Source organism: Pristis pectinata, chromosome 14 (genome assembly GCF_009764475.1).
Source record: "Pristis pectinata isolate sPriPec2 chromosome 14, sPriPec2.1.pri, whole genome shotgun sequence".
NCBI lineage: Eukaryota > Metazoa > Chordata > Chondrichthyes > Rhinopristiformes > Pristidae > Pristis > Pristis pectinata.
In genome coordinates, this window is record NC_067418.1 from 44,590,192 (window position 1) to 44,617,165 (window position 26,974).

General features: G+C 42.4%; 1 protein-coding gene across 2 annotated transcripts in view; it reads right to left on the bottom strand.

Moving 5' to 3' along the window:
- Window positions 1–26,581, bottom strand: part of creb3l1 (cAMP responsive element binding protein 3-like 1) — a 122,942-nt gene extending 96,361 nt beyond the window's left edge. The window contains exon 1 of one of the 2 annotated variants that reach the window (XM_052028823.1): window positions 25,841–26,581. In XM_052028823.1, coding sequence (XP_051884783.1) covers window positions 25,841–25,939 — 99 coding nt within the window. In that variant the 5' untranslated portion in view covers window positions 25,940–26,581. The remainder of the gene's footprint in view (window positions 1–25,840) is intronic. The other variant, XM_052028822.1, reaches the window with a different exon arrangement.
- Between the last annotated feature and the right edge of the window lie 393 nt (window positions 26,582–26,974).

A 26,974-nucleotide genomic window follows, 5' to 3' on the forward strand; every position in this document is an offset into this window, starting at 1 on the left:
GGGACAGGTGATCAAAGTTTTAAGGAACATCTTGAGTCGGAAAGATGAAGGAGAGAAATGCAGAGTGTGACCTGTGAGGCAGCAGGAGTACCAGACAATGGTACAGTGATGGACATTGGGGACGTGCAAACTGCAGAGTGTTGGCAGGGCTGCAGGAAATTACAGAGATAGGCATGAAGGGATTGGAACACATAAATGAGAACTTTAAAGGAGGGGTTGGACCTGAAGCCAGTGCAGGTCAATGAGTGCAGGGGTGATGGTTGAGTTAGGACGTGGGTAACAGAGTTTTGGATGAGCTCAGGGTTTTGGAAGAGGGAAGATGAGAGGCCAACCATAAGGAGACTGAAGTAAGTGAGTCTGGAGATGACAAAGTAAACTGGAGTACAGCTCCAGGAATTCCTGCTATACCTCACTCAGTGCCTCTCATTCATACTGCATTAACAGAGTTAAAGAGAACTACAGACCCTGAAGGGCACGAAATTTGTAGGCTGGCGTCAGAATGAATTATAGATCATAAAGACCACATGCGGTAGTTTAGTGGTTGGGTTTCCTAGACTAGTAATCCAGAGGCCTAAAATCAAATCCCACCATGGCAATTTAAGAATTTCAATTGTTTGAAAAGAACATCTGGAATGAAAATAGTGACTACAAAACCACCGATTGTCATTAATAATGTGTCTGATTCATGCATGTCCTGCTGTCATTACCTGCCTGGCCACCTCCCCCGGCTCAAGTTTCACACCAAAATGTTGATCCTTACATGTCCTTAGAAGACACGCTGCTGTAAGAAGGCAGAAATCACCAATTTTATAAGGAAACTTGGCAATAAATGCCAATCCCAAGAAATAATGAGAGATGCTGCATGCCCATGCAGCTCATCAGTGCATAGTTTTGTGCCCGACTTGTAATAAAGCTGCCATTTGCAGCTTTAAAGCCAGGATAATTCTTCAGTGCTTCATTCGTATCGCCAAAGATAAATGGGCATTTCACACTACCCTGGAGCATTCCATGGAAGCTGGCAACAGTACAAGTCTTGAAAAAGCATTGCAAGGCTGACTGGCAGACTACAGAGTGCTGACACGCAGCCAGTTCTACTGATGCAGTGCCTGCCAGGAGTTCAGCAAGGGAGATTCTGGCTTCAGCGATTTTTGCGAGCAATGGCAGGCTTCAATCAAGAAGCAGGAGGAGTCTACCCAGCCAGATTTGATAACATTGGCAGGTATACTAAAGAGAGTCACAGCTGTCCAAGGTTCAGCACACATGCCACTTTTAAAGCAACAGTCAGCTCACAGACTTTATTTTTTCATTAATGTTCTGTTCCAAATTGACCTCCTGTGTTGGTAAAATTGTACTACTCTAATGATTAGTGTTGATGGGATCATTACCCGAATGGTAAATGTGCTCTAATTGCCGTCCTCGGTTTACCAGTTAACAGAGGCATTAACCCTTTTACAACTTACATTTATATAGCCCCTTTAACAAACTATTCCACAGGTGCTCATAGAACATGATTGGACAACCTGACACCGAGCCACTTAAGAGAGTTTAAGCTTGATTGAAGAATTAAGCTTCAAGCAGATCTTAAAGAATAAGGTGAAGCAGTTCAGGGAGAGAACTGCAGAGTTAAGGTCCTCAGCAGTTGAAGGTGCCAGCAGAGGCCAGAATTGAAGGAATGCAGAGATCTCTGGAGGGTTGAGGGGTTAGGGGAGGTTACAGAGATTCAATAAGAGGTTAAATTATGAATGATTGCCATACCAGTAAACACTGCTCCAGATTTTGCAGGGCAATGCCAGCATTTCTCTATGTAATTGTTACCAAGTTTATGATTCATGTATATTTGTATGTTATTGATTGTGATGGCCACCAGTGAGTTCTGGACTGTGCTCCAATGTTAGGCTCCTCATGGTGTCCACTGGTGGAGCTCAAAGCTGCAGCAACTGCCCAGCTGCTAGCTGAAGCTTCACCAGTTTGGATTAGGTGCAGGGACAGCATGTCCTCATATCTGCCTGGAGCGGAACGGCTGTGGGAGACCAAGCTCATTTATGCACAAGCCTATGAATTAGGAGCAAAAGCCGTCACTGTTCATTAAGATTATGGCTGATCTGACTGTATCCTCAATTCCACATTTTTTAAAAATTGTTTAAGATTATTTATATGTTTTTAGTTGCTTTAAAGTGCATTTAGTGTTCTTGAGTATTATTTAAATTTTTGATAATTTACATTATTATAATAATTTGAACATTTTTAAGTGCTTTGGGATGTTTTAAAGTTTCTAAATACCAGAAACATTCAAAAGACAATCCAATGATTTGACAGCTGTAGGTGCAGCTTGGCTGGCTTTCAAAGTAACTGGACTATTCCTGTAGGTTGGCGATGAGAGCAGGCAACTCACCACTGTTTGCAATATCTAGGACATTGTAGTCTAACTGATAGAACATTTGTTAGGTCACAGGAAACAGAATAGTAGCAAATGGCTGTTTTTTGGACAGGAGTAAAGTGTACAATGGTGTCAGAGGTCAGTAGTAGGACCATTGTTTTATTTAATATATATTAATCACTTGGACTTGTGTATAGGGCACAATTTCCAAATCTGTAGATGACGTAAAACTGTAAAAGGAGATTGTAGTGGCTGAAATAGTTTTTTGTGGAGGTTCAGGATGATTCTTGCACTCTGTGCCTCTATCAATAAAGCTCAAGGTCCCATGTACTTTATTAACCATTTTCTCAACCTACCCTAACACCTTCATGTACATGTACTCTGAGATCTCTCACAAGGACGCCAAGAAAATAGGAACAGGAGTAGATCATCTGGCCCCTCAAACCTGCTCCACCATTCGTTATGACCAAGAGGTTTTATGGAGACTGAAGAGATGCTGAAATCTGGAGCAACAAACAAAATGCTGGAGGAATACAGCGGGTCAGGCAGCATTTGCAGAGGGAAATGGACAATGTTTCAGATCAATACTCTTCATCTGGACCCAAAATGTCAACTGTCCATCTCCCTCCACAGATACTGCCCAACCTGTAGAGTTCCTCCAGCATTTTGTGTGTCACTCAAGGGGTTATAGAGAAGCTGGTGGAACGGGTGGACTCATGGCAGATGAAACCTGATGCAGAATAATGCAGTGTTACATTTTGGTAGTAGAGTCAATATAAACTAGAGGGTCATTGGAGTTTTAAAACAGAGGAGTATTGTTACAGTTGTATAGGGTATTAGTGAGCCCTCAGCTGGATTATCCTGTGCAGTTTTGGTTCTGATATTTAAGAAAAGATAGACTATCACTCTATGAAGTCCAGAAGAGACTCACTGGGCTAATTCCTGGGAAAGGAGGATTGTCCTGTTATGAATAGCTAAAATAAAAGTTAAATCTGTATTCTTGGGAGTTTAGAAGAATGAGGGCACATCTTATTGAAAAACAAGATCCCACAATGTTGATGTTCAGATGTTTCCACTAGCGATATTGCCTAAGGACCGGTGCAGGGTTTCGACCCAAAACGTCAACAATTCCTATCCTCCTACAGATGCTGCTTGACCCACTGAGATCCTCCAGCAGATTGTTGCTCCAGATTCCAGCACCTGCAGTCTCTAGCATCTCCAGAGGAGTCGAGGCCTTGGTCAACTCAACCATGATCATAACGAATGGTGGAGCAGGTTTGAGGGGCCAGATGATCTACTCCTGTTCTTATTTTCTTGGCGTCCTTGTGAGAGATCTCGGAGTACATGTACATGAAGGTGTTAGGGTAGGTTGAGAAAATGGTTAATAAAGTACATGGGACCTTGAGCTTTATTGGTAGAGGCACAGAGTGCAAGAATCATCCTGAACCTCCACAAAAAACTATTTCAGCCACCACTGGAGTATTTATCCAATTCCTGGCACAACACTTTAGGAGAAATTTAAAGGCTTTTGAGAGGCTACAGAAGAGCCTTACTAAAATGATTCCACAGATGAGTGACCTTATGTGTATGGACTGGAAAAGCTGGGATTGATCGCTGTGGAAAAAGGAGGTTGTGAAGGGATCTGTTGGAGGTATTGAGCATCATGAAGGGTGTGGAGAGAGTAAATAGAAAGAAAATGGTCATTTGGTAGAAGGGTTAATAACCAGAGGACATAGAATGGGAGTAATTGTTTAAAGAACAAAAAGTGACACAAGGCAAAACCTTTTTTACGCAAATGTTTAGGGGCTGCTTTGGGTGGTAGTGGAGGCAGATTAAATCACAGCGTTCAAAAGGTTTGCGGCTTGAAAGGAAAAATTTGCAGGGCTCCGGGGAGAGGAGCATTCAGCAAGGCACTGAGCACCTCAAGTCTTTACAATGAGAATATGTGAAGGCCATTCACAAACAGTGAAAGGAGTTGACAACATCCCAAAAAATCCACACAGTCAAGCAGACCTACCCCATCTATGGCAGAGTCTATGGATCCCACAATAGACCCATCAGCCACTTCATAATCCATCGAAATGGAATCAAATGTTCCTCAACCTCAAGAGACTACCTGAAAAGAGGATAACTAGCTGTAGTGCTCTTGCACAGAGCTGGCAGGGGCTCCATGGGCTAAACAGCCTTGTTCTATGCTCTAATCTTCCTGTGATAACAGAGCTCTGCAATAAGTCTTTACCTGAGGCAAGGGCTGTGTTAAGTCTCAAGCCTGTCAGGTGAAATTAAGCAGTCTGTCAAAGACTTGCCGACAGACCAACAAGTGCCACAGTGTGTCACTGTTTTACTAAATGAATCCCGGCAATAACGTTCAACTTCATGCACAGTTTCAGACTAAAAACCGTGTACTCAATGTTACTCATGGTAACTCTTTCAGCAGCTTCCATACAGTAGCCAAAGAAATTGCTTGTTTGAGCTCCTTTTAATATGCCCCTCCATGATGAACATTGCATGTCAGTTGCCGTCTTAGGGTAGACATGATCAGCTGTTGGTGGAACTCAGCATATCAGGTATATATCTTTACTAACATAGTGGGTTGTTCACTTCTGATTCATCATGGCAAATACCACCTGCCCTGTTAACAAAATTGCTCAACTGCCCAAATGATGTACACTGCATTTTTTGGCCGTATATGCATGCCACGTGTCAACTAAAGTATACAATTGTATGTACACATGCAATCCATGCCATATGTAAATACACATAGGTCTGTGCAGTCTTTCACAAGCACAGATGCATGCACAAACATACTTTTATGATTTAAAACATGTTCTTTAATCAAATACAGCCATCAGCCCGAACCCGGATGAATTGCTCAACTGGCACCAGGACAAGTAGCAGGCTGATATATCATGAACCATAGAACAATGCTGCATAGACTATTCAGTCCATCGTGCATGTATCAGCATTATGAAAATAGGTCTGCCCAATTTTACACGCAAGTCCTCACTGTGGTCAACTGTCCCCTCCTTCCAGCAGAGGAAAAGTTTGTGTTTGCCTAGCGCATGATTACACCTCCCAGAAAATTTTCCAGGGTGCCTCCGCCACCACCCCTAACACCAGCTCCCTCGGCGATTTAAGAGCAGTGATATCAGACTGACAGGAATACGTTTGGGAGTAACTGTGGTAGTGCCCACTGTCATAGATTTTATGCTTTTAAGAGATCATAGGATAGCACACTGGGCTTTCAAATTTGAAATCTGGTTTCAGATGGAGCTCCAAGAGATGGAAATAAAAGTCCACTGTTCTCTGTAAAAGACCCACACTCTCACTAGACAGCTACGCTCTCAATCCCTCTGCAAAGATCCACATTCTCACCCTGACCTGTTTAAAAATCTTGGAGCAAGTTCAACGTCATTCTTTGTGGTTTTGAGTTCACAGAACAAAATGTTATATAACATTAGCTTGAATTGGCCCAAAACTGACAGGCTCACTTGGAAACCAAATAGGTGGGTTAATGTTGGAAACTCAACATGTTACACAGGTGCCAGATGGAATTCCCTAATGCAGTTGATCACAATGCACACTGTACGAAAGGTCTTGAATTTATATTGTGCATTTTCTGTCCTCAGGATGTTCAACAGCATTTTACAGACAGCAAAGTGACGCACCCACTGTTGCAAAATAAGTAACGTGACAATATTCTGCATGCAAGCTCCTATGGACAGCAGCATGGCAAAAGATCTTTTTTGGGAGGGGGAACTTTGATTCACAAGAATTCCCATTCTTGTTCAAAATATTGCTGCAATATCTTTAATATGTAACTGACAATGTCATTAAATCACCTGAGAGAAAAGATCTCTGACAATCCAGCAACCCCTCAGAGCTGCTCCAGATAAAACACTCTGCACTCCTGTACTTTATTCGCCCTTTTTTGGGAGGGGGAGCTTTGATTCACAAGAATTCCCATTCTTGTTCAAAATATTGCTGCAATATCTTTAATATGTAACTGACAATGTCATTAAATCACCTGAGAGAAAAGATCTCTGACAATCCAGCAACCCCTCAGAGCTGCTCCAGATAAAACACTCTGCACTCCTGTACTTTATTCGCCCTTTTTTGGGAGGGGGAGCTTTGATTCACAAGAATTCCCATTCTTGTTCAAAATATTGCTGCAATATCTTTAATATGTAACTGACAATGTCATTAAATCACCTGAGAGAAAAGATCTCTGACAATCCAGCAACCCCTCAGAGCTGCTCCAGATAAAACACTCTGCACTCCTGTACTTTATTCGCCCTTTTTTGGGAGGGGGAGCTTTGATTCACAAGAATTCCCATTCTTGTTCAAAATATTGCTGCAATATCTTTAATATGTAACTGACAATGTCATTAAATCACCTGAGAGAAAAGATCTCTGACAATCCAGCAACCCCTCAGAGCTGCTCCAGATAAAACACTCTGCACTCCTGTACTTTATTCGCCCTTTTTTGGGAGGGGGAGCTTTGATTCACAAGAATTCCCATTCTTGTTCAAAATATTGCTGCAATATCTTTAATATGTAACTGACAATGTCATTAAATCACCTGAGAGAAAAGATCTCTGACAATCCAGCAACCCCTCAGAGCTGCTCCAGATAAAACACTCTGCACTCCTGTACTTTATTCGCCCTTTTTTGGGAGGGGGAGCTTTGATTCACAAGAATTCCCATTCTTGTTCAAAATATTGCTGCAATATCTTTAATATGTAACTGACAATGTCATTAAATCACCTGAGAGAAAAGATCTCTGACAATCCAGCAACCCCTCAGAGCTGCTCCAGATAAAACACTCTGCACTCCTGTACTTTATTCGCCCTAATACACAGATGAATACGCAAACATACTTTCCTGATTTAGAAACAATTGCTTAATTCAGCAACTGCCTTGAAACCAGAGGTTCAAAGCACACATGGTAAGTCGTTGTTCATTACTGACACTAGTTCAAAATATGAGAAATAAAAGCATAAGCTAAGGTACCAAACCTCTATGAGTATGAGTAGCTCATCTGGTAGAGCTACTGCCTCACCAGTCCAGGAACCTGGATTCAATCCTTAACTCTGGTGTTGTTTATGTGAAGTTTGCACGTTCTGCCTATAACTGTGTGGCTTTCTTCTCTCCTCCCCAATCACACCACCCCAGCCACCCCCCACCCACCCCCCCCCCCCCCCCCCCCGCAAGTGCTCGGATTTCCTCCAACCCCTTAAAGGCATTAGCTAGGTAGGTTAATTGGCCACTGTAAACTGTCCCTAGCATGCAGGCGAGTGGTAGAATCTGGGAGGAGTTGATGGAAATGTGGGAGAATAAAATGTGATCAGTGTAGGAAACTTGGCAGTGACATGGAATTGATGGGCCAAAGAGCCTGCTTCCATGCTGCATGATTCTATGACATGCATTCAGCCATTTGGTCTAAAAAGATAGATGAGGGATGAATTCTTGTGGCTGGTTTCACAGATGAACAAGGATTTGGTTTGAACAGCAATTTGAAAGTGTTTTTTCACAAAAATATTTACCATTTCAGTGAAATGAGTGATGGAATAATGCTTCATGCATTCCTAATGACCATGGAAAGTCATTCTCTTCAAGCTACCCCCAGGCTCATCATCTGGTAAAGCCAACTGAAGGAATATTATGGTGGTTAAAAGATTTTGTGTACTGTTGTGAAATGAGAATTCTCTCCACTCACTGCTCAATATATATGCCAGGTGCAGGCCACATGTTATTTATATTAAAATCACATTTAGATAAATAGATCTTTAATATAACAAAAAAGAAGCAAAATACTGCAGATGTTCCAAATATAGGATAAACAAAATGCTGGAGATACTCAGCAGGTCAGGCAGAATCTGTAGAGAAACCATACTAATCAAGGTTCGTCAAGCTTTAATAAATGTTTTAGGATAAAAAATGGCTGATTGCCTACACAACTTGAAAGATGCGAGGAAACCTTTGGAAATAGGGGGAAATTAGAGGTTCCCAGGGAAAGTGTACTGAGGTGAACCACAGCAGAAAAAGTTTGTGCATTGAATTCTCTTAAGTTCACAAAATTACCAAACCTCCCTTATCATCATTGTACACAGTCCATGATGTTGGCATCATTGAAGTCAGCTGTAACTTACTTGATAACATTATTACATCAAGCAAAAAGATCATGGGTGCAAATCTCACTTCAGTCACTGAAACACATAACCCTGCCCGATACTCCCAGCCAGCATCAAGGTAACACCATGCTGACAGAGCTGCTGGCTTTCAGGTATAAAGTTAAACTACTCAACTGCCCTCTCACCTGCAAGAGCTCCCATGATTTTATTCTGAAAAAGCAGCTGAGTTCTCCCCAATGTCCCAGCCAATACTTCTCAAAGTATATCAAAAAATATTCATCAGTCAGCCACTGTCAAGTTGCTATGAATGGGACCTTGCTGGTGTGTGTTTACCAGCTGTGTTTTCAAGGTCACACTAATCATTATACTTCATGGACTATAAAGCACTTTGGGATATCCTGAGTTTATGTATGTGCAAGCCTTTCTTATGTCATGTTTTCTTGATTGTCTGTTATTCCTTAATGGAAGCAGTGTTAAAGATTCTAAATATTGATCATTTACTTGCTCAAGATAACCATTACCTATGTATGGTAACCACGTGTTCCCCATTAACTTGGCTTTATGCTCCCTGGACTGTGCCCTTACATTTCAATGGAGACACTGTACATCCTGATCTAATTTGATGCTGTTTGAGCTCTGTATATTGATAACACATTCTGACAATGGCTGGCACAACTTTCTTTGTAGCCGTTCCGGGCCAGCTGCAGTTGATCACGCAGTGGTTAATCTTTCAGCCGCTGAACATGGAATTTGGGACAATGCCTAGGTATTGAATGAGATGAGAACAATTTATTCTTTTCACGTTTCAATAGAAATTGGGTTTACTTTGCATTTAACTCACTCACCTTGGAGCAGAACCTGAAGGTGAAAAAAAAACTGTGGGGGCTCTTCTTCCACTGCACCTCCCAAACTCATGACCTCTTATGGCTGGAAACTCAAGGGCAACAGATGCAGGCATTGGGAATCCTTTCCCTTCTTGCATGATCTCTTCCAAGGCATAAACTATCCTGGAACTCCCTACCTCACTGTGCTGCGGAAGCAACTTTACCACAGTTACTATAGTAGTTTGAGAAGGTGTTTCACTTTCACCTTCTCATAGGTAACAAAAGGAGGGCGATAAAGGCTGACCTAGCCAATAATGCTGACATCCTGAGGAATGAACCATAAAGCATACCCCCTTGTTTGATCTCATTTTGGGTTCCGTATTTTGTCCACTTATTTCATTTGTCCAATCCCCATAACTGAGCAAGAGCTAAGATGCAATACCGGAGGGACTTGACAAAGTTATTTTTACTGACACAGATCACTTGGAAACTTCTTATCAGGGGACCTGAACAGCTTCAACAAGTCAACAGAACAGATACGCTTGACCACTGGGAAGGAGACAAAGTGTCCAAGCTCTGAGCAGCTTTCAAAATCAAAAACATATAAAACTGCTCCCAATAAATCACAGATTGGAATGTGCAAAAGGGAAACTTAGGTTATGGTGCTAGAAGTACATGACCAGGGATAATAACTGGATCACTGTGATAGCTGTGCCAGATTTTTTTGCCAGAACATACATTGTCATATGAATCTCAGCCTGGTGTATAAAGCCCAGTGCTGAGTGGCAACATTTTCATCTGTATTTCAGATTGGACCCTCATTTAACTTTTTCTCAATCCATCAATTCTAAGTTTACCTAATCAGCTTGCAATAATAATTCTATTCACCCCAATCACTGCTGCTAATATTGTATCCCACACGTGTCCAACCCAGCTATCACATCCATGCTTGCTGATCAACACTGGCTCCTCACCTATCTCAGTACACCCCCAACTACTGCTTTCAGTTGAAAGTTTCAAGCTGGCCTTTAAATTTCTCATGTTGTAACCCTTCTTTCTTTCTGGACATGACAGGAGTTGCACGTCCAGGTTCTTTCACAAACCCACAGGTCTTCAGCCACCTTGGATTCAAACTTTGGAATTCTTTCCTCCAGCAAATTGTTTATTGCTTTGGACTTCTATCCCTAAATCTCTCCAGCCCCCACCCCAGATTCCCTTTGTGCCCTTTAAAAAATCCATCTCTTGGGCAACTAATAGCATCTTTGTGTCTACTTCTTGTCTCATACTACATCAACGTGAAATGTTTTTGTTCATTTCCTATGATTAAAAACCTGTAGAAATGCATGTTTCAGTGTTGTAATTTGCAAATATTTTCTGTACTCAGTGCTGCTTCCATGCCAGCTTAGAGCAATTGAAGGATACAAGGCCTAGGTTACATGTAATGTAACAGGTACTCACCTGTTCGGTGGTATCTGTGGCAATACCAGCTCACAAGGATATGGAGGTAATGGAACTCAGGTAAAAGGTCAGACACAAATTATTGAATGTCAGAGCAGGCACAGAGGATCAAATGGCCTGCTCCTGCTCCTATTTCTTATGTTCTCAAGAGGTTTGCACATTGGAATATTGATTTGTGGGCCAATGAGGCTGTAGAGGAGCAAGGGAAAATGAAAACGTATAAAAAAATTCAGTTGGTGGAACTGCAGTTTTAATAAAGGGTCTCAGACCAGAAATATTGCCCGTTTCTTTTTCCACAGATTCTGACTGACCTGCTAAGTTTTTCCAGCATTTTTATCATAGAGAAGCAAGGTCAGGAGCACTAGTGGTTTCTGTAATTATGGGGATTCCAACCAGGCAGAAACAGAGGAAGGTGGATGAGCCAAGAGTCCTGTCTGCTCTGCATCTTCTCATGTCCATGATAGGCTACAGAAGCTACACTGAGATAGCTGTGCACCCTCAGATGTGCAGTCCACTCAACTGTGAAGCCAGTCTCTCAGGTAGCCATGTGTACCTGTCCTGACCATTTGATAACAGCAAACACTCTGGGTCATTCTGAAACACAACAAAATGACAAATCCATCTAATCTCAGCAACATGGCAGCCAGCTTCAGATACGTCATTTGATCGCATTGATAGTGAGAACTATTCATTGCCTATCTTGCTCAGCTTTACCCAACCCAGGACTCTATAGATTACAACTGATAGATTGGTGACCACTGATTGTTGCAGAAGTGAATGTGACGGTCCAGTCACTTGGAGCATTAATTTTCAACAATGGCATTAATGCGCCAGGTAAAAATGTGTTTGCAGCTGTCAGCCATGGCTTAGCAGAGCAGTCCTGTCTTTAAATAGGTTCAAGCTCCCCTTCTGAGCTTTAAGGCAGAGACCAATGTAATTACTTGCCTTCCCTCCCAGGCAGAGGTTAAACAAAAATCCCATGGCATTGTGAAATATTTCAGGATATCCTGATGTTGTGAAAGGCACTTAAATAAAGATAGGTCTCTCCTTCCTGTTGTGTGGGAACTGCACTCCTGACTAACACACCCAAAGCCACCTCACCGAACAAAAGGCTCTAATAAAACACAAATAGCATTTTACACAGGTATGTTAAGTTACTCAAGTCAAGAATAGCACTGAAAGTTAGGTGTGTTTATTGGTTGACACTTTTATCAGGTTATGACTAGAAATGATATTATAATCTTAATTAAAATGTGTAACTACCAACCAAAACATTGTGCTGATGGTTGTTCAAGTAACTAATGATGGTGCCATCAGATCAAGAATCCAGGGTCAGAATTTGGAACGCAAACCAAAGTGAAGCTAATCCCCATTTTACAAACTTATCTGATCAACATCATTAATGATAACATCCTTGGAGGGAATAAGTCCTAGCAAGGATTGTGTCACACACAGCAAATTGCTTGACCATGAGCAACACATTAATCCACTGTTGGCAGGTGCGAAACACTCTTGCCTGGCATGATCAATTACATGAGACTCATAGGAGTCTGTCATACAATTGATTCTACCAACCACAGAAAAGACCAAAGAGTGAATCCTGCACAGCCAGGGGCAAGTCATACTGTTAATCACTCATAGCTTAGAACTTGTCATAGTGTGGATCACATGCAGCTGGAAGTATATACACGATGGATCACACATTGGACAAGTTTAGCTAAGAGAGCTGTATACATTGGATGACATGACGAAGATAATATTGCACTCTTGATAACCCAAAGTGGAAGTGATCCTATGAATAGACGAGATCACAGCTCTGATTACCTAGTTACCTCAAATCAAGCTTCCACTTCCAGACCTCTTATACTATCTCTATATTCCAGCAGTGTGCTACAATGGAAGTTTTCTTTTTTATTAATGGTTTGACATTCAGAGAGATGCATTGAAATCAGGTTTGGAAAGAGTGGAGGATGGGAGACGATCAAGATAGTTCAGAGCACCTGAAAACATGTGTGTGCACATCAAAGATCTCTTAATGAGTTCAGTCAGTATCTGCATTATGATTTGAATGGAGCAGCCACTAGGCTGTGATTTGAGTCCTTTGGCTTTTTGCATTGGTATTGAGTTGAGGTTAAGTACCTGTACAGCTGTCTCTGAAAGAGTTTCAACTCGCCCTTCCTTTGTCAGAAATTCTCATGTTGATAACCTGCATTCAATCATGTACAAAATATAACACTTCACCTTGGTAGGGTAGGAGAGATGGGTGTGTAAATTCTTAGCTGTCTTTTCTGTTGGTATTGAAAAGAGAGATTTACATCAGAAGATAAAGGATAGAGACAGTGCTGCAAAAGACTGGATACAGTGGGATATGTGCACCGAGATTGTGTTATATTGAAGATTGTGGGTCACGTATACGGACAGAGAGTATTGTAACAAAGGGGGTAATATGACCAAAAACATTATAACAGCAAAGGTTAAAATGGGAGGTGTATTTCAAAGGGTTATAGTGAGACATACATAAAAGGTATTGCTACCATATTAGGAGGGGGTGTTTTGGGTAACTTGGGTAATGTGTATATTTGGAGTTTTTGGACACTTTCTTGAGATTCAAGTCTCACAGGCAAAGCCATCGTTATGGCCTTGCACCTTTTTGCCTGCCTGCACTTTCTCTGTAACTGTAACACTTCATTCTGCATTCAGTTATTGTTTTCCCTTGTGCTACCTCAGTGCACTGTTGCAATGAAATGATCGGTATGGATGGCAAGCAAAACAAAGTTTATCAGTACATATGTCAATAATAAACCAATTTATCATTTATTTTGCTCCCCTAGGGGGCCTCGAGAAGGTGACAGTGAGTACCTTCTTGGATTGCTGAACTCCACGTATGCAAGGTACACCATTAGTGCTGTCAGCTGAACATCAAGACTTAGAGCAATTTACCACAATGGATGGGTACAGTATTTCCCCAGTCAAGATAGTGGGGGCCCCACCTACCCGTTAACTTTGTCTTCCAGGTGGTTGAGGTCATAGGTGTACTGGTGCCAGTGAAGATTCGCTGCTATTGTTGAGGTAGAATAAATCAAACTGATGGAAGACAAACTTCTTTTGAGAACCCCACCTTTGCAAAGGGCTAGTGGATTATCTGCCTGCTACTCCCAGCTGAAAACCATTGAAAATACTTCAGCTTTCTCCCTTTACATTCACTTGATAGACTGACAGTTTAGAGGATGGGAATGTTCCTAGCATTCATGCCTCCCATTAGTCCTTTATTTGTCCATTCCTGTTTGCAAATGGATGTAGAAAATTGTACAGACCGTTACAATGGTGGATATAACATCTCTTATTTATAACAGGTTATTCAGAATGTGTAAAATTGTTACTATAATAGGAAGGATTATTATTGCAGAGTTTATTTTTGTTGTTATGTTGGAGATTATTATGAAGCGAATAAAGAGATTGTCTTATAACAGACAGGGTTACAAGTGCAAGCAGTATTACAGGGAAGGCCACTCAGAGCTACAAGATAAAAAGGTAACTGTGCAAGCTTGCAAGTATGTAATAGAGGTAGAGAGACAAAGAAGGAATCCCATGACACTGCTTTTTTCTTAAAAAATGCCTATGTACTCACAATTTAATGATAGGGGAAAAAGAATCCACAAACACTCAGGCATGCATCAGCATCACATTTATTTAAAGGCTGCTGTCAGCACAGGCTGCACGCAGAGGATGATACAGTGGCTCAAATAGCATGTTTTGCCTTCATCTTTATTTAGTGATAGCTTTTGTTATTTTGGGAGGAGTTAACTGAATGGCAAATCTTGCTCCCAAGTGGGCACATCTCTCTCTCTGGTCTCATGTGGATATTTTACAAGTACAGGTCAGATTTACATTTCCAACACAAATTGCATCAGCTTTTTAATGAAACAGAAACAACGCTTAGGTCAAAGAGAAGTTCAAAAATAAACTGTGGGTATAGAAATAGATTGAAAAATGAAAGATAAACCAACCAAAGGAAGTAACACTGACGGAGTTCAGAAGGGAAGCGAGACTGTAAGGATGTTAGCTAGAAGTTCGAGAAGAAGAGGTCAGAAAATGTGCAACAGGTGTGACAGTTCACCATAGTCAGGTCAAGCATTCTGAACCATCAGATTTGGCTGTGATCTGGATGTAGGACCCCATCCATCCACACTCATGATGATGCAGGAACCAGTGGAATTCGAGGAATAGAGTGCTTGAGGTTGATAGTGGGAACAAATGGGGTTGGGGTGTTAATAGGCAGACAAAGAGAGAAGATGAGAAAGGAGAAAGGCATGGATAGGATCAGGGGAGATGGGAGAGCAAGGGGCTGGGGAAATGATGGCCACTGATAGCAAATGGGGTAATGGAGTTGGGAGTGATGGAGGCGCTAACACACACACCCTGCAGACACTATTGCAGGTGCTGGACTTGTGTCTCAAGGAAGATCCCAACCAAGCAAGATGTTCACAATGGCTACCAGGCTCTCCTCCAGCCAGGCACTGCCACGTAGATAAGAATCTAAGACACTACTCTCCACCCTCAGTCCCCCTCACCTGCAGCCTCATATCTTTCTCTCAACCCTTGCCAACAACCATCTTAATTGGGGTATTGGCAGGGGTAGAAAATGGGAAAAAGCCACTTAACCGGGAGGGTGGCAGCAGGTTAGTGTCTGCGTTTTCAGGAAGGAAGAGAGAAAGTCAAGAATGACACATAAAAGGATCAAAACAAGAACAGAACCATCACAAGGTGCTCACACCTCCCATGATCTCAATTAGTGGATCAAGGTGTGGAAGTAAACAAGATCTGTTCTAGAGGAAATCACTCATTGCCTCTGTTGATTTTTTTTTACATTTTTGTGGAATATTGAAGTTGCTGGCTTGAGTTAATATAACATCTGTTTTTAGCATTAATAAGACCCTCTCCGGAAATGACTGCGCAAGGCCAGATGGGGTCGCGTAGCTTTTAATTCAGCCCATTGCTGAGGTGAGTTAACCCTCTTACTGCCACAAACTTGGCTATCTGACAAATATCAGCTGCAATACAGTGGTAGCTCTACCATCTCCAAGCCAAAGCTTTCAGGCTTCAAGCTCTACTCCAAGGACTTGAGCGTAACATTGAGGCTGACATACTAATGCAGCACTAAGTTACCACCTATCAGGCGAGAGGTTAAACTCAAGGCCCTTCTGCCCTTTCAGGTCAAATGACAGTTAATTCAAAGAGGAGCAAAAGCGTGGTTCTGGTGTCCGGACCAACATTTATCCAAAATCTAATGCTATTAACAGTCACACTGATTGTGACCTCATGAGGAAAAACAAGCAACATGGTGAATGAGTCGCAGGAAAAATACAAGGATCACATTGACAGTAAACATGTGTGAACAGGAAAACCTACTACTTCCTATGTAAAAACATCAAAATAACAGTGACAGCATCCTCATAAAACTGAGAATCAAACTAACAAAAGTCTTATGCAAAAGCATCAGAATTACATTAACGGCAACCTTGACAACACCTACATTGTACTGATTGTGACTTTGTTTAAAACATGTGGATCACACTGAACTAACTTTGTGAACAAGCACAAGAATTCCACTTACAGAAACCTCATGCAAATATAAGAATCTCACCAGGCTCTTCCAAACATTGAGTTTGCCATCAGTGTTAATCTTCTCTATTCAATCAAAATACAGTTCCTAAATATTCAATCTTGTGAAACTCCATTAGCATTTTTTCAATCTATCCTGCCCAGAAGGAAACTAATGGATTCAGATTGGCCTCTATTTTGCACATGCCAGACATTAATTTCCATTAACTTGAATGAAGTTGGATGTTCAGGTTAATTCAACAATAACAACCCTAAAATTTTTGTTTCTATATCATTCTTAATCGTTGAAAGGAGTCTGAACAAATTTGTCTACTTCAGTGGCGATTGACTGAACATGGTTGAAATGATAGCCACAGACGACAGAAGGCCAAGTTACAGGTTTCTTTCCCAGAAAGGGTTTCCTGCTTATTAAGCGAGTTTGAGTTGTCTCATTCTGGATTCTGGTGGGCGCTAAAGCTGCCTATAGCTCAGCACATTTTACTCAAAAGACATCAAGATTACTGACATGGAATAGTTACGTTACTGAAATAGAGTCATTACCTAAAGCTGGGAGAGAGACCTTTAGCTCTCAGTACAGTTTTGCCAAAATCATAAGATGTGTCTCAACATGAGACATGCAGTGTTATCTGCAAAGTGTAGGTTACAATAGCAAGGAGCAAGCACTGGTGAAAACAAACAGGCTCCATTCTGATGGGAGGCAGAATAGATCTGCTAGAAAGTCTGGCATTCTGTAAACATCTGATAAGAGAGATGTTAAACCAGGCAAGATAAAGCAGATTCATTCTGGTCTAGACACCAAATGGAGACGCCCACAAGGACAGTGAAATGCCCTCAACATCCAACATCCTTTTTACATGGGTCTCATTAATTCTGCCTTGCTTAAACGTATTCGAACAGGCTCCTGTTCCCATGATGGACATTAACCTGGCCACTTTTGGGTGATCAGAAGCTCTCCTTAAGCCCACCTGTAACTACCTCTCCTCCACATGACCGCTAGCACTGCCATGATTGCCCACCTTCATACTGTGCTGTCTATCCATGTCAGCCTGGAAACCTGTAGTCTCTGGGTAGGAATGCATCTTCTGTTGCTAGCACGAAGTATGTAGTAACCTATCAATAGTAACTTCCCTCTGATACCAAACATCAGCAACTGGAATCAAATGTCAGGAGGGAGCACAATGGGAAGTTGATGCTCTGGCACTTGTTTACCCCTAGCCACCAAACACGATTCCTACTCCATAGTTACCCAACTGGATGATTCTAACCTCTGGCACAATAGGTGATTCTCCTCACTTCCAAGATGTTATAACTAATGTGCAAAAATGTTCCAAGAAGGCTGTTAAGTAATCTGAATTGCATGTGGAGTATTCCCAGGGTCTTGGTGACCAATCTTCTCTATTTGAAGGCTTTGTCAATCTAGTAGTGCTGTACTTGTAATGTAATGAGGAGGGAGGTTGGTGATGTGACTGAGTGAAAAAGCAGCTCAACAAAATATAAACATCCCATTGCAAAACCTTAAACACTGGGACAAATGGTTCAGATTACTACCATTGTCTCTTGAATTACTGAATATTTTCCCCATTTAAGTTTTGAGCTATCTGAAGTGAAGTAAATGGTATATATTCCCTGAGGATACCGCATTAGTCATTCCCAGGTAACATCACAAACCACACTGTTTCCTCTTCTCTTCACGTCTCTGCCCAATTGTTCAGGATCAAAGTCCTGTGACGTTTTCATTTGCATAACACCTATCCCTCTATTCTGCCTGCTGAGGCTACCAGTGCAATGCCAAATGAGATGCAATTTTGAGCTGTTGTCTTGTTCCCTGGGAAATTGTTTGAAGCCAACCACAGTCACTTCTGGGGCAGGTACAACCAACGTTTGAGCTGACAGACTGGTTTTAAAGCCAGATCTCTGAAGTTGAAGACCAGTGTCATACAATAATTTACACCACCCATTCACTTGAAAATATGGTTTTGAACTGCATTAAACAGTTCCTGTTGCAGGGATATTAAAAATGTATTGGTTTTTTTGCCAGTGATATGAAGTTATTAGATTCTGGAAATTGCCTCAATCCATGTGTAATAGCCCTCTAGAGGGGGGGGGGGGGGCTCTGTTGTCCACCATTTTAATGTAATCGTAATGTCAAAATGAAACTGTTGACCTGTACAAGATACAAGGGTATGATAAGGAGTGATTACAAAGTAGGGCACGGATCTGATACCTCCATAGTAAAGAATCCTGACAAAAGAAAAATACTAAAATAAAGTGCTAGAGCTGAAACTATATCCTGGGAGGAGATGATAACTTCAGGAGAGAAAGGGAAATAAGTGGTTGTGGAGGTGGGGAGAGGTGAAGGTCAGTAACTGTAAATAATACAACCATAAACATGTGACTCTGCAATCTCTCACAAGAATATACAAGTAATCTGGAGTAGGTAGTTTAGCTGCATGGACATACTCCCAAATGGCATGGTTGCAAGTTTAAAATAGACGAGTACCGACTCTACTGTTGATGAAGTAACATGGAAGCAAACTATAATGGACTGGATGTTGTGCTGGCACGTGGTTGGTGTGTTCACAATGTTCTAGCATCCTGTGCAGCAGTGGCAACCTACTTAGAATGATGGTAATACAGAACTAACTTCTACCAACATGAAGGAAAAGGGCAATGGGTACACCACACCTACAGCATTTCTTCCAAGTCACGCATTGTCCAGATTTGAAAATATATTTCTGTCCATCGTCACTGGATCCAAATCCCCAACAGCATTGTGGGAGCACGTTCATCAGAAAGACTGCCGTGGTTCAAAGCAGCAGCTCACCACATTGCTGGCAGCACACAAATTCCAAGAATTGATTGGGAGAATAGTCTGGGTTGTGTAGCCTGGCAGATTTTGAGAACTGGAAAATTCCTGGCAAGGACAGGATATTGTAAAGCTTGGCATGATAGTAGCCTGGTATTGGCTCCATTGCAGGGAGTAATCAGTGCACACTGAATAACGTGTAAGCAAGATGATTGCTTCAGTTCCATTTCCTGTACTTGTCTTAAACCAGTTTTTAAACAGGCCCTCAACTTTATGCAATCCTCCACTCTTCCCTGCCCCAGTTTCCAGGGATAAGCTAGCAAGCAACATCCATTTGTGAACCCACCAACTGCCACAACTAACACGACCACACTTTCTCCCGCACCATTCCCAGTTCTGCCAGCTCCATTACATCTATTTCCACCTCCCATGCCAATGCTTCAAATTGGTCTTCCTCTCACCCAAGAATTGCCCTTCATTATGATTGACATATCTCTTGGCTGCATCCATTCTTTCCCACCCCCCCCCCCCCCCCACCCACCCACCACCAAACCTATTTATCCCTTCCAGAACTTCTGAGGACCTTTATAGAGTTCTCTGTACTCATCTTTAATCCAATCAGCTTCCACATTCAGTAGATCATGCTGCACACTATACAGCACCTCCAGCGTAAGACAAGGAATGAATTTCAGAGATAAAGTAAACATTGTAGTGGGTGGTATAGGGGTGTAGCTGGTAGATTTGCTGCCTCACAGCTCCAGTGACACAGGTTCAATCCTAATCTATAGTGCTGTGCGTGTAGAATTTACACATTCTCTGTGACCACATAGGTTTCCTCCAACTTCCCAGTCACGCAGGTTGGTAAATTGCTCCTAGTGTGCAAGTGATTGGCAGATTCTGAGAAGAGTTCATGAGAATGTGGGGACAAAATGGGCTCAGTGTAGGGATTAGTGCAACTGGGTGTTTGATGGCCAGCATGGACTCCACGAACCAAAGAGCCCCTCTCGGAGCCATCTGGCTCTATGATTCACAGCTGCCACAGACAAAGCAGTTAGCTCAATGGACCAGCAATGCATTTGTAGGAATTGTTCTTTTAAATCCAGCCATCCTACCAGGGCCCAAATACTCCTCCCAGGTGAAGAGGAACTCGTTTATACTTCTTTCAGTATGGTGTAGTGCTTCCACTGCTTGTGTTGTCTTCCCTAATTGGGGAGACGAAATACATTTCTGCAGACTATCTTCATTCGTGCTGTAAGCATGGCTCTGAGCTTCTGTCCCATTCACTTAAATTCTTAGTCCCATTCTGACCTCTCAGCCCTCAGACTCCTATCCTATTTGAATGCAATTTAATGTGATCTCCTGGGAAGTTCTAGCCTTGACGGTAATGGTTGTAGGATTCCCATTTATACCCTCAGCTAAGTCCATCTTTTCTTTCCTTACTGTCACAATACCATCCTCCCACCATCATCCCTTTACCTATTTAATTTCTCCAGCTACCTGACCACAGACTTTACTTCACCACATTTTTAAAATGTGTTTTATCGCCAACATCTGCAGCTCTGATTAAAGGTCGTCAACCTGTAATATTAACCATTTTGTGCCTACTGCCTGACCTGCAGAGGATGTCTGGCATTTTTGTTTCACACCAAAAAGTACTTCAAAAAACTTGCGGTAAAGGTTGAACTTTAAGCCAATAGAAAGGACGACTGCATTTTATAGTGAAGCAGTACTTGAAGTAAGTTTGCCATTCATCAGAGGGGCTTTCATATTCTACTGATATCATTAAGCTTCCTTCACTGCACCTCTTTTCATAATGTTTGGATCTGAATGTTAAATAAAGCTTTCACCAGGTACAGCATTTAAAAATTCTAGTTTTTGTAGGACTATTCTTCTTCTTGCCCTTTTCCACCAAAGCCAAAGACCTTTCCATTGACAGGTCCAATTCCAATCTCACTAGTTGACCTTGGAAACCAACCATGGCCTGTCCATGAATAGTGAGCACACAACGATCTGCTTCTCACCACACTTACAGGTCTCAGGTTCAGCAGATTTCACCTTGGAGCTCTTGAATGGCCAGATTGAGTATGACACTCATTTAGGGCCTTCCCAGTGGCTCACTTCCCCTGTGCCTCTGCAGGAAGTTGATTATCATCTGATCATCACACTGTTTAGCATAACTACAGCTATGCCTTATGTGCATACTTTTAAATATACACAAGTTACTGTCGCTGAATTTTCCTTTCTTCTGAATTCATACTCACAATTCCAGTTTCCAATATCAGTCCACCTTACCATGATGTTGCCTGCCACCTGAATGCCTATCTTTCCACCAAACTTGTGCTCATCTTACCACAGACTCCCTCCCTCCTCTTGTTATATACTAGCACCTCTGAAGAGATTGTTTTCCATGATAAAGGCATTGTGTGACTGCAAATTGCTACTTAGAGAGAGACAAGTACAATCAAAAGATCTACATAGTGACAATCAAATGGGCAAATACACACGGATAGGGTCCCATGCACATTTGCACTGGTGGTTTAAAGGACTGGCATAACAACAGCCACATAAATAGGTAGGCATGCAAAGAGATATACACATAGGCACAGACACAAATCTATGCAGATACACATGATACCTTCATATGGAATAGAACAGATACACCTACATGCTAAATGGTGGCACGTGGTATTCAGACATGAATTTGTTATGGATTTCAAAAGATACTAGGTTACATCCCGAGAAAAAACCAGGAAACACACCAGGAACATTAAAGAAAGGACACACTGAACACAGCAAGAACAAACTAAGGATGTATAAACTTGAAAACATCTCAGTCATACATGAATAATAAGTTGGGGCACAGAACAAAACACACTGAATAAGCTAGGAGTGCTGAAAAGCACATGATAAAGAAAGGAAGGATTTACACAGGGATTTACACAGGGATGACCACAAGGTCCCATGTGCTTCATAGCTGATGAAATATTTTTGGCGTATGGTCACTTGTGATATGTGGGAAAATGCAACAGCTATTTTATCTGCAGCAAGATCGTTCAAACAGCAATGAGATGAATAAGTAGTTAATTTGTTTTAGAGGTGTTGACTGAGAGATAAACATTGGCTTGGGCACTTAGATAAACATTTACAAAGCACGGCTGCGAGGCCTCTTTTTATATCCAAGTGAGAGGCCAGAAGTCCATTAGGTTTAACACATCCCGAAGAAGCATTAAAACAATGCAGCACTCCCTCAGTACTGCAGAGAAATGAGGACCAGATTCCAGGCTTGAGTCAGTGGAGTGGGATTGAAACCCTAAATCTTTCTTATTCATAGGAGAGGTTGCTCCCAGTGAACTGTATAAACAACTGTAACCTGGCAGGAACAGGAACAAGATAGGTACACAAGAATAAGCTATGAACCAATCAAAATAAACAAGGAAAAGAAAATAACCAAGGGCAACCCAGGCAGCAAAAACTGAGGAAAATAGCAGGTCAGCTCACCCAGGAACTGACTGGTTGCCTGGCCTTACCATCCATGGTGCCCCAACCATCCAGATCTAGAGTGCCAGCTGAGCTGACACTTCATAACTGACAGTCAGCCTATGAAGCGGAGTGCAATGCGAGCAGCAACTAGGCCTCAGGTGTTGGATCCTGAAGTCGTGTTCCTCATAGCTTCTTCACAGCATGGTGCCATCAAAGCCCTTTGAGACACTTTTTTTCTGTCTCTTATATTTAAAATAATTTATACAATCTTAAATAATTTTTTTAAAAAATCATTAAAATACTTCAAGTACTAGAAATTAATTGAAAACATTAAATAGAAAAATAAAATCAGTTTACCCACATTTACCATTTTACTCAGGGTTGGCAATCCCATTCAAATGAATGGAATCATTTACCCCTGGCATAACTGGTGGGAGTGGAGGGTCCATGTGGAAAGTGTATCCAATCCCTCAACACAGCAGTGCTCCACTGAAGACCTCAGTGGCAAGCCCAGCAGAGCAACAGGTGGCCAGATGCACCAGCATCCAAGCTCCAGCTCGTGTCTGACTTTGCAGCTTCAACGTGCAAGCAAAGTCGGGGACAAACTGGAGGAGTGAGGAGGATGTTGCTGGCAGTTCTCTGCAGAAATCTGGGCTAAAGGCGAATATCATCCAGTCCACTGGCAATAAAGGAGAATAAACAGAGGGAAATGTAAACAGAAACATGTTATTCAAACCAGGGACAAAAGAAAATGAAATAGTCTCAAAGCAGGAACACTGCAAGGATGAACAACGATATAAATGCTCATATTTTCTTACAACATAGACTCAGGGCCGAATGGTCTCCTTCTATGTCAGCTCTCACAGCAATTCCATTCCCCACTTACTTCCCTGTAATCTATCCCCCTCACATGCCCATCAACCCCACCCTGATTCTCCTGCTGCCCATCAACACCAGAGGTAATTTACAGTGGCCCAGTTAACCTACCAACCTTTGGGGTGTGGAAGGAAACCAGAGCACTCTGGGGAACAAACAAACCAGAAACCAAGAACCGAGTAGGCCTCTCTGTGACTGGTGAAGTAGTAAAGATGGCGATAATGAGGACGAGAGACTGCAGAACAGTCATTTACAAGGACATGTCAGTTCAAGCCACTAATGGCTGCGAGTTCAATACAGACAAACCAATTGGGAGCAAGATAAGGCCACTCAGCCCCTTAAGCCTCCTCTGCTATTTAACTACATCATGATTGAACTGACTTTTACTTCAATTTTCCATTCCCATTTACCCCCGATAAGCCTTCACAACCTCACTTAACATCACTCTATCTACCTTTGCTTTAAAAATACTGTTATGGAAGAAAAGAGACAAAACAGGGAAATGCACAACCCTCTAAAAGGCATGTAACAAATTGTCCTGAGTTTACTCAAAGCAAATGAACTCAGTGAAAAATACTTTGTGTAGATTATATACACATCTGCAGATCTGTGTTTGGCACTTGCACACGCCTACTTTGTACATACATCTTTGTATTTACAAGTGTTCTTCATTTGTAGGAGGCAGTCAGTTATCCCATTGAGTCAATGCCAGCTTTCTTAGCAAACTCAGTCTAATTCACCCACTGATTTCCCCATAGCTTGTTCTCTCTGACATGCCCATCAACTACCCCTGGTAAGCAGTAGAATGATCAATGCTTCAAAAATACAATTGGGCTTACTACTGATGGCAGCAACACACAAGCAGGTGTGTTGCTCCCATCAGTTGCTCAACCACAAGAGAGGGAAGGAACAGTTTCTAACAACACTCTGCCAGATAACAAGGAGAGGAAAATTTCAAATGACAGGTTTGCAAGTTATCCAAATTATGGCCATTGGAAATGGCCTCCAATCATCTTGCACTGTCACCTCCCACACCAGATACTCCCCACACTGCCAGAGGAAGAACCACTGCACCCCCACCCTCCCTCACTCAGATGGTTTGGCTCCATCCCCACCCATCTAAGCTCTATCCATCACCAACGCTCTTACACCAATAGCTGGGATCTACCTCTGTATGGTTTTCCAGGTTACAGATTTCATTAATGCTGCCTCAAAGTAAATTTCAAACCTACGTGTAAAATTCACGGCATTAAAACATGTTAAAACAACATCTGTTGTGATTGGAATGCCAGCTCCACAATCCTTACAACAATCCATAAAATGGGCCCTCCTTTCAGAGTAATGCCCCACATATAAATGAAACACGGCACACCAGCTGAGTTACACAGTCACCAACAGGGTATACACAGCGGGCTTCCCTTAGCTCCCACATGTTGAATGTAAACCACCGTACTCTGTCTTCCAGAAACACTGATTGCAGCTAGCTTAGATATCAATAGTCTTATACATATTACTTGGTTTAAGCATGACTTTAATTGAGGACCACAGCAGATGGAAACGTGTCTATGTGAGTTCGTACGCATCTTTGAGAATGAATACACATTTGTGTGTATTGATACGAAGATGTGTCTGGTGAGATGCTGGCTGTGAGAATGGAAGTGTGCTGATGTGATTGTTAAGAATTTGAGTGCACATGTTTGTCTATGCATGCGTCACTGAATGCCTTTATGCCTGCTGTTTCTATGTATATTGCTCTTTTGTGCACAGATGTCACTTTATGACCGTTTATCTGTGGCCCCGTGTATCTTTGTGTCTATGCGTATGGTTTTCTATTTGTTTCTGTATGCGCCCTCGCATGAGTCTTTTTTTCTGTATCCTTCCTATAAGCCTTTCATCTTCCTTTGTGCATCTTTTATGCGCTTTTATCCTCTCTCTCTCTGTGGTGTCTGTTTCCGAGTGTGTGTATCTTCTTGTTTTGTTCTGATGGTGTGTGTTTATTATATATGCATATATGTCTACAAACACACGTGTGATGTATGTGTGCAAATGTGAATACATGTGTGTATACCTGTGTACACATGTGCATGTGAATGTGTATAAATACGTATGGGTATAACATCGATGTGTGTTTGCGTATTTGTGTATGGTGTGTCCTGGGGAGAATGAAAAAGGAAATTGAATGGATGATGGGTGCAGAGATGGAGACGGAGAGAGGAGACTCAGTGCTCAGGCAGGAGAGTGAGCTGGTTAACTAGCCACATACCACATTACTGAGAAAATCAGCTTCGTTCAAATCTTCCAGATCCACAAGGCTTGAAGCCGCGAAGAGTTTCTCTGCCCCGAAGTTATCCAGGATATCCATAGTGGCCGAGAAACAGGGCTCCACCGGGGAATCCGAACTTCGGATCTTCCAGCTGTTGAAGCTCAGGGCGGGGGTCTGTGGGTGGGGAGGGGCGGGGGGGGGGGGGCGCCTCTTGATTCCCCCGTCCCTGACCTCTGCCACCGCCGGCTGGGGTGGGGTGGGGTGGGGGACGGGTTCGCTTAAGCTGCCCCGCTTTCCAGGGGCAAGGCTGTCTCCCCGATCCCCAGTGGCCGTCGATCAGTGTCAGGCTCCTTCGCTCCGAATGGGACTGCGAGCTTCCTGATGTCTGTGTTTGATGTGTGAAGTCTTCAGAACCTCGGCTCGTTCTCCGAGCTCTTGTCTGTTGGATCTCTCCTCCCTCTCTCCTGGTGTGAACTCGCTGCCTCTCCCTCTCTCTCTCTCTGCCCAGTTCACACCCCCTCTCACGGCACTTTCCCCCCTGCACCCCCAAGACACGCCTTCTCTTTACGATTAACCGTTTGAGAGCTCCGAGCCGCGCTGGTTAACTTTTTTAAACGTGTTTTTAAGAGTTGGCATCGTTTGACAATTGTTTCGGAGGCAGTGAGAAAAAGGGGTAGGAAGGCGCACTTTCAGCCCCGAGCTCCTTACCCTCAGCCCAGCTGCCAACCCTGCCTTGTCCAACAGAAATCGATCACTAGCCACAGGTTGCTATGCGACACCATTTTAGCCATGAGCAACTAATTTAGCAGACACCGCCTCCCACTGTACAGGTAAACATACTTCACGCGTCCTAACCAATGATCAGAAAACATCCACACAATCTGAACTTTGTTTCGACTCATGCACAGAGATGCGACCACTGGGATATTTATATGAACACCGTGCTCATCAACAGTGTCCACGTTACTCAAAGGTTTCAGTTACTAATTAGAAGCAGGATTGGACACATTGGGATTCCCAGTTAGCCTCGTGTGGCTAGTGGCTGATGTCCTGATGGAGAAGTAAGCCATGGACCATGCAGAAAATGGCCAACCCTGTGTGTAAAGGATCATAGAATAACACAATGGCTACAGC